Source organism: Syngnathus acus, chromosome 23, assembly GCF_901709675.1.
Source record: "Syngnathus acus chromosome 23, fSynAcu1.2, whole genome shotgun sequence".
NCBI lineage: Eukaryota > Metazoa > Chordata > Actinopteri > Syngnathiformes > Syngnathidae > Syngnathus > Syngnathus acus.
The window spans coordinates 3842018-3852852 of NC_051107.1; the positions used below are offsets into that span (position 1 = coordinate 3842018).

Here is a 10835-nt window from a genome sequence, read left to right on the forward strand (position 1 = left end):
AGGGGAAGCCGGTGGTTCCACCATAAGCTTCTTTTACATGAACACTGGTCAAATTTTGTGTTGGAATAGGCTGTGTGTGTTGCCGTGTGTCTGAGAAGAGGGGGGGGGGGGGGGAAATCAAAAGCACCTTTTCTTTGAAAGCGATGCCAAATATTATTGTTTAATTTCCTCCTCGCTGAACCACACGGTCATCCATCTCGAGCCCTGAGTGGAACTGGGTAGTTCCAAGCGCGGTACTGTCCGATCTCTCGGCACTTCTCTGTGGAATGTGTAGAAAGCCTTGTAGTATTGCATTGTATGTAATGTAAATAATGAATAAAGATTGTATTTTGTTCAGGTTTTCATATATTCTGACGTTTGTGTTTCCTTTCTTCTCTTTCCCGCTATTCAAAAAGCAATTTGTGGAAAAAAAAAACTTTATTTGCACAAAAATAGTGACAATTTACAACTTCCAGTGTGTCAGACCCCTGTTCACCTTTTTCAGCAGACAATACATAAATACAAAAAATACAAATAGAGGGAACACACTAAAATAACAAATCCCCTGCATATTACCAGTTCACTATTCAACGATCATCGTTGATTTTGTGTTCTTTCTGAAACACCCTAAGATTTCACAAGATGGTACCAAAGTCTAAATAAGGACTTAAGCACAATTGATTGTTCTCGACTGAGAGACAAACTTTGTATGTCGGAGACTTAAGTTTAGCCCGGGTTGTTAGTAGAAATGATGGATAATAATCGAAACTGAGTTTGAAAAATAATGTTTTGAAATAATGCATTGTGGTATATGTACAGTTTCAATTATTAATACAATACTGGCAATTATAAACATTCTTAGGGACACACCAATTATCTGCTAAATAAAAGGAGATTACTGGAGTTTGAAGTTGCGCTATATTAATCGGCTTAACGGGGAAGGAAATCATTTGAGCACATTTGAACAAATGAACCGTCCAGCATCAACAATAAGACTAATAAGATATTTACAGTGTTTGGCAATAAGAAGCTTTTAGCTGGGCTGTGAAATTGTATACAGAGTTCCTGATTGATACAATGGTGCCTTGAGATACAAGTTAAATTTGTTCCATAGAAATGTATGGAAACGCCAATGCAGCTTACCCTGGCCACTAGGGGGCAGCATATTTATATAAACACATCACTCCGCAAAGAAGCACTGATATTTGTCCTTCCTTGCTGAAGATGAACATGCTTATGTGTATTATGTTGTCTGTCTACATGTGTTGCTGCACCGTTTGTGTTCAAAAGGTATTTCAAGGCACCACTGTATTTTTTTAATACATCCAACTTGGATGTAATTATTCATATCTTGCAGTGTCTGAGCTGTGGGTTATAAAAGCTGGTGTGTGTGTACAAAGAATACATTGAATATTTTGTAAAGGCACATTGTGTAACTTCACTCGTGTTATATGTCGAAGTCAGGCGTCAAATCTGTTCAGCCACTCCACAGTCCCGGTTTCTCGGTGGTCGTGTGTTTAATCCGTGCCAGGTTTGCGCTCCCTACAGGTGCGTGTCCTCCTCTTCGGGGATGTTCCCTTTGAGCATGTTGTCGATGGGCACGATCCAGCCGTCGTTGTTGAACTCGCCGTTGCGGGCCATCTTCTCCTGCATTTCCGGCTGCACCTCCATCACCTCCAGTGTGGGGTTGTCGTGGTAACCGTTCTCCACCGTGTGCAGCTCCTCCGTCAGGTGTTGCTGGTGAGTTTCCAAAGATGTTTTATCAAGTTTTTTTTTTTTGTAGGCTGCTTGCTAGCATACATTAAAAACAAATGTACCTGGTTTTCATTGTAAGGCTTGCGGTGGTGGGACGCACACACGGCCAGGATGATGATCATAATCAGCAGAGCGCCGCACGAAGCCAAAATGGCAATCAGGGTTTTGTTATCGGTCGGTTTCTTCATGCGGACAACAAAAGAATCATCCAACGTAAACGTTAGCGGCTTATAAATGTGCCGAATCAGCATTCAACCCACCTTTGTTATTTCCTCGTAATACTGAGTCGCCAGGGCCGTTTTCACTGTAAGACAAAAAATATATATTTTATGCTTTTTGTTTGCGGTTGGATGGAAGCAGGCAGCCGTACCTTTGCCGTTGATCTCCACACAGTCGAACATAAGTTTGCCTTTATGGTGGCGCCATGTCAAGGTGCAGTTTCCATCCCTCAGGTTGCCCATGAGGCGCTTGCACACTTCCACCAGATCTTTTTCTTCCTCCTTCTAAACGGGCACAATTGGCAAAGTCGGTGAAGAGATACATAGAAGTAGAAACTGTTCGAATTTAAGAACAGAAGATTGACCCCTACCTCTTGTCCATTGTTCAGCGAGTACTAGACAATGAAAAAGAAAAAAAACAATATTGTATGTCAGCAATTTTTATTTTGAATAAGTACTTAACTGTCCCATCTTACCGAAAACTTCTTTGGATAAGCTCCAGTGGCTGTGGTCACTGTGGTTCTTTCGAAGGATGTGGCGCCAGGGGTCGCATTTGTGGTTGTGACCGCGGAGGTCGCAGTTGAGGCCGGGATGGGAGACGGTGAGATGGTGGTCTGCTCCGTCACACCTGCTTTGGTCGTCCCTGAAGTCTGTTGGAGGCTGGTCGCACTGGTTCCAGCTAAGTGGATCAAAATGCATGTTTACTGGTGATTGTTCAAATGGATTGGGCATGGAAAAAAAACACCTCACCTGTTATGACGTCCCCTCGAGTTGTCTTGAGGATGACGGTGGTGCGCGAGGGCAGCTGAATCGTCGCCGTCGTGCCATCTGTGGGCACTTTACCCGTCGGCGTGACCGTGATGACGTTTTGGGTCGGTGCGGGGGCTTGCGTGGCGCCCGTCGTCGCGGCCGTCAGGCTGGCTTTTGTCGTTATAACCGAGGCGAGGGTAGCTTTCCCAACAGTAGGTGGCGCATTGGAGGCGGCAGTAGCAACCTTTGTTTGGGCTTGCGTCGGGGCTGGCGTGACCTTGGGAGCGACCGTCGTTGCGACGGGAAGTGAGGTGACCACCGGTGGAATCGTCAGGGCCTGCGTCACCTTAACTTTGTCGCTCTTCGTCGGTGCTAAAGTGTGTAGTTTTTGAGTCACGGGATCAACTACAGCCTGAATTGTAGTTATGCTGGCATTGGTTGGCACTTTGGTGGGCCTAACAGTCATCCCTTGTGTGGGCGCATCCTTCGTTACGGTGACTCCGGTAGCTGCACTTACGTCGTCTGCGTGCGCGTTGTGACATAAAAGACCTAAAAAAAAAAAAATCCAGGAAGAACATATCACATGGTCAGTGGGAGTCACAAACAAAGGAACATTAGATTATCAAAATATAAATAATATGAACCTTACACGCCCATAGCTATCCATCTTCATCTGCCGCTCTATTTTTAGCGACCAGGCCAGGATGTTGAATACAATCAACTTGGAAACACCACACCTATGCAGACCACTACCTTTTTCATGTGTGTGTGTGTTTTGTGCAGCACAGTGGACAATCCTCGTCTGCACTACAATGGCGTCTGGCTCCAACCGCCCCTGTGGATTGTGACCTCCGCCCATCTATTGTATTATATCCCGCGTACGCAAAACCACCGATGACCAGCACAATTAGCCGAGGCATTTATCGGAGATGATGTCATCACCTTGCCAGCAAAGAGGTATGTCATGTAATATTTGAACAACTTTTCAGGATGTATTTCTAGGTTGTTCAGTGAATGTATTTTTCTTGTCCTCCTAACCCCTGACCCTCAGCTGTCACCGCCGCATCTGTTTCTTTTCCCGCCACTATCTCCACCGAGGTTGTTTTTACCTCACCCGGACATTCCTCATGATGTAGGTCACCTGTGGGTCATCAGATCCACTTGCACGATGGTCAAAAGGTGCTCCTAGTTCAAGGCACTAAAACCTCTCGCGTGATACTCATGTTAAAAAGGCTACGTTGTTTTAAAAAGTAGAAATCAAGCGCTAATTTCCAAATGATTCACTAAAATCCTGCTAACCAGCGTTCTGCCTTTTGTGCTTTCGTGCTTGGCGGAGGGAATAACATTTTTATAGTGAACCCGCGGTGCATGGCTCCTTGACGGAAGGTCACGGGAGGTCAAAGGGTATTCTCACCCGCTTTGCCCTCCTACTGTTTGATTTGACCTCCCCCCCCCCGACTGCTGTACCTCTTCAAACGCACCCACATTTAAAGTGGTTTTCTTTTTTTTCTTGAGTTCAGCCTTAATTATCTTTTCAGACTTGCTAGTTACATTTTATGGCCTCCCGTGTATTTCCAACCTCCTTGTTGCTAAATACGGTGACAAGAGCGTGACTCCAAAAGCGTAAAAATGAGCTAAGTGGTTCAGAAAGACATTCCCTCTACAAATCGGACACATTTATGAGCGTGTTTGTCTGCCGGCCAGTTAGTAGTTTGCCAAGGACTGAACCCATCACAAAAACAATGAGCTCCAAAAAGAGCCAGTGGGACAAATCTTCCTCATTACTTTGGTGACACCTCGCACAAAGAGCCCCCACGTGCGCCCGTGTGACAATTCCACATCCCTCGTTACACCAGGAGAGCTAATTCAGCCCGGCCCGCCTTTGTGAGGGGGCACCGGGTGGAAGCCGGATAAGGGAGGGGTCCCGTTAGGAGGTGAGGGGGGCGGGAGTGTAGTCGGTGGGAATAAAGAGCGAGACGAGTGAAAGGGAGGAGGGCCAGAGGAGAGAACATGAAGAGACGCTGTAAATTTAACTGCCAAATGCAAATGGCCGGCCACACACATTATCCACACACTCCCCGTCCTTGGAAACCAGACCGGTATGCGTGTTGACACAAGCTGCGGAGGAAGTTAATGATCAAAGTTCATTATCACACCCCTCGAAATGTCGTCACGGGTCAAACGTGAATCAAGATAGCTTTAAATGCCGCCTATAAATGTATTCATCTGATCAACATAGCTAATTTGAACAGTCTGCTCTGATGGATGTTGCAACCAGGAGTTGAAATGCTATGACGAGCCAGATAAAAAAAAAAAAAATGAACGAAAACAGGGCGGACACCATGCGGTGCAGAGGAGGTCCGGGTCGGTACCAGTCGCTGGGCTTGATGAATGTCTGACACCTGGGAGAGCATCATGGCATTCAAGAGAAGAATGTGGGCTCGCAGTGTGGAGGCGATCTGTCACGAAATGTCAAACCGCTGTCGGGATATGCATAAATGATGACATCCTGCGTGAGCAGTCAAAACTCAGTCCGAGATAAAATGCACGTCTCGGTTAATACACCCTCATATTGTCCTTATTAGGTCCAAAAGAAAGGGAACCATATTTGATTGAGTGGGGTTACAATTGACCCAGCGTGCCTATAAAGTATTATAACTTCCTTGGCAGAGGTAATAAAAGCAAAACATACACAAGCAAGATGCTCCAACTCGTAAATATTGAAAACAATAAAAGGGAAGTACTGGTAGCACAAACGCAATTCTGTTCTTGTAACTGACTCCCATTAGTAAATGAATATAAAATGTTGTTATGCAATTGTTTTTACTAACTTTTTTTTTTTTTTTTTAATTCCACCAGGCCCACATGAAAAGATTCTTCTTCCATCTCCTGCTACCACACCCTCCTTGGGAACCAGGATGTTGATCGAAAGTATTTTCCCCCCCTCCACCTATTGTTCTCACTTCTCTCCCATGCTTACTGGCCAGCAAAGACACCGAAGCAATGTGCCAAAACAGGCAGCGTCTCCCCCCTCGCTCCCCCGTTCGGCACCCTGGTGTCCTGGAGCGTCTGTTATCTTGTAGGAAATGGACTGGTCACAACCCAGAGAGGACAGATGGTCTGCGTGACGTTAGGAAGTCCTGGTGAGGACTGATAACCAATGATGCGACCTCTTCCTGTCGGCCAACATCCAGCCGTTTGATTCAAGTATTTTTTGGGAGGTAAGTCGTAGGTTGCTTTGACACTAAATGTGAGCATATGATAGCATCAGGTCAAAGTGACCAAAACTCACCCAACAGTTTGGTTAACTACTTTGGAAGTGACCTTTTGACTCCTGGTTTAACCTGGCGGACTCATTAATGAATTTGCCACGCCTGCTACATATTACAACTTCATTGGCGATGTTAATAATCCAAAATAATGCAAAAGTCATAAGCCCTGATAAGAAACATTTGTATTGTTTTTTTTATTAATCGTATTTGATAAACCAGGGTATATAAAAATCATTGTAATAATATAATTTAAGTTTTTATTATTCTTTTATTTTTTTAATTATTATATTTTTTTATTTTATAAGTTTATAAGATATAATTTTATTTATTTTATAAGTTTCGGTATGATATTTTGAATCTTGTATTTCCATTCCCGGTTTAGGAGTTAGTGTATGAACCCCCCCCTTAAAAACAAACAAACAAATACGCACACAGCCATGCATGTTCACACACTTCTTTCTATTTTTAGGCGTTTGTATTGTGCTGACGGGTTTTCTATCAAGGGGACGGCTGTGTCACACACGTTGCTTTTCCCAGGGCGGAAAAATAAAAGCTCGCATTTGAATTCTCGTAATGCGGTGGCTGAGGCAGGTGCATAATTGAAGAAAATCTCTTTACTTGCCGCCAGGGAGGGAGGTCATGGGTCCACTTCATTATTCAAGATGTTTGTGTGTGTGGTGAGAAGCCCTTCACTTGGGGCGGGGGGGGTAGTTGTGGGGGCAGATGTTTCAGCTCTTAGTCCTACTTTCAGATATGATTACAACGACCTTGGTACTGATTGCATAGCGCCAACATGAAGACGGATAAAAAGGCTAGTTCTTTTTTTTTTAACCCCTTCATTTCAAACATTTAATTTTTATATTCAATACATTTGAAATAATATTTTTAATTTTTTAAATTAAATGTAACAAATTAATTGTAATGTAATTGATCATTTTATAATAATTTCACAAGTTTGTTTTGAAAAAATGTAGATTCATTGTATTGTTAATGTCTGTTTTAATGTGGAAAAATACATGCAACTGTAATAATTCAACATAACTTACCTATTTCAATAATTCTATGTTAATGTAATTTAAATGAATAGAATTTTAATAGATTTACGTATATTGCATTTTAGTATTTTTTTAATTTAAACTTTGAAAAATCAAAATAAGCACTGATAATGCTGTATGAACAAAGTTAAAAGAAATGCTAGTATTCAAACTAACTTTTTAAATTTTGTTTTGAAAAAAATGTAGATTCATTGTATTGTTAATGTCTGTTTTAATGTAGAAAAATACATGCAACTGTAATAATTCAACATAACTTACCGATTTCAATAATTCTAGGTTAATGTAATTTAAATGAATAGAATTTTAATACATTTACGTATATTGCATTTTAGTATTTTTTTTATTTAAACTTTGAAAAATCAAAATAAGCACTGATCATGCTGTATGAACAAAGTTAAAAGAAATGCGAGTCTTCAAACTAACTTTAAATTGGTGACCCCAAAATGACTCCGTGAGCATCCCACGTGAGCACACCTGTTGCTTCTTTTACGCTTCCGATTTCTCATTCTTTTTTTTCCCGCCGATGCAAAGAGTAAAAACTCGTGTACTCACTAAACGATAGCAGCAAACACGTGATCCTCATGGTGGCTGCCATCCTATTTGTGCGTTCTTCTCCTTCTCCCAGATGTCGCTATCATTCATGCAGCGGATGAGTTTTCAAGTTTGCTAAAACTGGAGCCTTCACGCCTTTCTCCTCCAATTGGAAGTAAATGATCTTGCCGTGCGGGCCTTTTGTGTTTTCTTCCTTAAAAGCTAAAGCCAAGAATGCTTTTGTGCATGCTTGCGTCCCGGGCCCTCTTTGCAGGGATGGAGATTTTGGAGGAGGGGGGGGTGAGTTTTTCTGCCGTCTCCTTGGCTGCGCTTGCTCCCTCCCTCTCCCTTTCGATCCTGGCTGGTATTGTGCTCAACGCGGCCCTCGCTCTTGCACTAAAGCGTTGCTCATTGCCATCCCCGAAGCATGCCTGCCTCCCTTATCAAGAGCGCGGGCGGGCCAATCCCGGCGCGGCGTTTTAAATAACAAAGGAAATGGGGAGACAATGAGGCCCTCCGCTACCAAAATGGTGCGTGACATCAAGGACGAGGGGTGAAGTCTCACCAGAGCGTTTGATCGCAGGGGAAAGTCAGCATTCTGTCAGATCGTGACATTTGGGTACAAACACAAAAATGTATCATCAGCATACAAAATTGAGAAAACTCTTCAAATACACAGATAGACATGTAAAACTGGAACTCAATAATGAAAAATAGCACAAAACAATGACAGCAAATAAAATATAAAGTCATGAAACGTAACTTTCAAATGCTCAAATAAATTAGCTATGTTTGTCCCTCAAACAATGTTAATTTGTTAACTTGGTCTCGAAATGTAATGACACTCCACAACTGTAGGGGGAGCCATAAGATAAACACACTAAAACAAAAAATATATATAAACAAGTCTAGCCTTCAAAATTGAAACTTAATTCAGCACATTTTAGTATCAAATTTAGCATAGCGTTCCGTTACCTGCGAAATGTCACGTATCAGGACCAAAGTGAAACATCAATGGCCAAATTGTGTATTCTTCTCAAATTGTTCAAACGTCATACTTTGAAGCTTTTTTTTTTTTTCCTCCTCTCTCTTTCTTTAGTTTCCTGCCGGCCATTATTAAATAACTGATGCAGTGGCAGGAAACGGCCAGGAAAACTTCCACACCCCTGATCTTATCCAAGCTACTTCTTTCCCCAGACGTCAACACGCACATGAAACAACATGGGGAGAAAAAACTCTCATATCCACTCTTCACCAATTTCAAAGGTATGTAATTCGCAATTGCTTTCCTTTTAAAACTAAAAACACTCCCCCCCAACCCAATAATGAACCAAGAATTTGAATCCTGATGGATGCTCAACATAAATTGAAACCAAAAAAAGCAATGTTAGATTACGAGTGGGATTACCCGGCTACCACCCAGCGATTGGTACCGTTTCACAAACACTGATAGAGGCGCTGATGAGCACCAGACGTTTGTTGAAGTAGGGGGGGGGGGTAGATCTGGAGGAGTCCATGGTGGGGTGATGCGTTTGCACCACATTCTTAAAATGCTCATGTCATTGTGGAAGCTAATGAAGGATGGATTTGGGGGGGTACAGTGCCCCCCCCCACTCTCTCAGTTTGCTAGACTGCAGGACAGAAAAGTTGGACGGGATGGAGCGGCTGAGCTCACAAGTGAGGAATTCAAACGCCGGACATGAGAGGGCAGGGCCCGATGCCACTAGTTTGTGTGTGTATAAACACGGCACGCATACAAATCCGCGGCGATTACTCGCCACCGACGTCCGAAGGGGAAAGGATGACATTTCATTTTTTTCGGTATCCCCCAAATCAGTTTATTATCCCGCCTCGCCAACCTAGATTGATTGATAAAAGAAGGTTCCAGTCATTTGTGTTGACATTCTAGCTTTGCGTGCGTTGCATCTTTTGAAAATACTTCCGACTCAAACGAGACACAAAGCTCACTCTCTCCGGAAATGATGTGACACATCCTTCCCTCGCTCCCTTCCGTCGTTTGTCATCCCGTCACTCAAACACTGACGGGTGCTTCCATTCTTCCCCGACATGCTTTGAGATGCCGAATTGTTGCTTTTGCGTTAAAGTTTCCCCAGGCAGGCAGTCCAGACTGGAGTGGCCACGTTTTCTCTCCATACATCCAGAGTACTTCTTTAATCCTCGAGGAACAATCGGCTCAGTCTAAGCACGCACAACACTTGACTTTCAAATGGACATGCTAACGTTCTAGCGTAGCTAAAAGTACTAAATGGCTAACTTGAGCTATTTTAGGTTAAAGGTGAGGAGTTGTATTCAAGGTACTTTGGAAAAGACGTATGATGTTTTGGTCTTGTTCAAGGAGAATCACAAATATTTAATCGGTAAACAGTTGTCAGACTTGCTACAGCGTGCGGCGTGGGGGGACGCGCCGTGTAATGATTGGATGCAGAACACTCCACACCTTGTTATCTGGTACCAAGCGGAGCGGCATCTGGAGCATTAAGGAGTGCGCACGTGTGTTGAGGGGAGGGGGTGGAAAACAAAATTGTGTCAGGGAGTTCTGGGTTGAAGCAGATGGCGCTTCCCTCGACTCTAACTGAGGCGCTTTGCTGTCAGCTCTCCTTTTTGGGGTCACGCATCAGTAGATGGGGTCAAAGGTGAAAGTGAAGATGGAGGTGTGTACGCCTTCCCCAGATAAAAAAGAATGACGGAGTGATACTTCTATCTTTGGCCGATAGGATTCACAGAGAGCTGACTTATCTGCTGGCGCTATCGCTGCAAACTGTTGGCGAGATCCACAGCAGACGTTGAGTATTTTTTGGGACGGTTCCCAGTTAGATATTATGTTTCAAAATCTTGTCAAAATAGGCTTGTTACTTTTTTAGACATTTTAACATGACAAAATAAATAAATAAAAGACAGAAATTAAAGGTACTGGACATAGACTCTTGTGGTACACCAAATAATCACTTAATTAAATGTTCAAACTGGGCATGTATTTTTTTTTTCTTTTTAATCCAGTACAATAAATTTACGTACAATTTAGTTGTATGTACCTTAGGGATGAAATACATTTGCATTCAATGGTTTAAAAACGCTTTTCAAACTTTTTTTTTTTAATTAGAAAAAAAATGTGCATTGGTAGACTCTAACTTGGTGTTCAAAATTAACCTGTACCATTGAACCGCGTGTTAACTAGTAGTCAGTGTGCACATGCCAACGATTTTTGATTAAACCGAAAAAAAAGTTGAACTTGGGTTCGCCTGGCAATAACATTG

At 42.8% G+C, this 10835-nt stretch overlaps 1 protein-coding gene and 1 long non-coding RNA gene across 3 annotated transcripts; one reads left to right on the forward strand and one right to left on the reverse strand.

Moving 5' to 3' along the window:
* Nucleotides 1–402: 402 nt before the first annotated feature.
* On the reverse strand, nucleotides 403–7988 carry podxl (podocalyxin-like). Its single transcript, XM_037242941.1, has 8 exons — nucleotides 7582–7988; nucleotides 2703–3251; nucleotides 2429–2631; nucleotides 2324–2347; nucleotides 2105–2237; nucleotides 1995–2038; nucleotides 1797–1916; nucleotides 403–1716 (listed from the first exon to the last, which is right to left on the reverse strand). Exons 1-8 carry the CDS (start codon nucleotides 7622–7624, stop codon nucleotides 1522–1524), a joined length of 1311 nt encoding a protein of 436 aa, XP_037098836.1. The 5' UTR covers nucleotides 7625–7988; the 3' UTR covers nucleotides 403–1521.
* Nucleotides 3316–8785, forward strand: LOC119117020. 2 transcript variants are annotated; one of them, XR_005096404.1, is made up of 3 exons: nucleotides 3316–5374; nucleotides 5562–5923; nucleotides 8758–8785. It is a non-coding gene; the product is annotated as an uncharacterized LOC119117020 (long non-coding RNA). The 2 variants fall into 2 exon arrangements; XR_005096405.1 differs by having other exon boundaries at nucleotides 3317–3659.
* The last annotated feature ends 2050 nt before the right edge of the window (nucleotides 8786–10835 follow it).

Coding starts and splice junctions, on each gene's coding strand:
- podxl (XM_037242941.1), bottom strand. CDS start 7,624: ATGGCAGCCACCATGAGGATCACGTGTTTGCTGCTATCGTTTA. Junction 2,632..2,702: donor TCGAGGGGACGTCATAACAG/GTGAGGTGTTTT, acceptor TGATCCACTTAG/CTGGAACCAGTGCGACCAGC. Junction 2,238..2,323: donor CGCTGAACAATGGACAAGAG/GTAGGGGTCAAT, acceptor GTGCCCGTTTAG/AAGGAGGAAGAAAAAGATCT.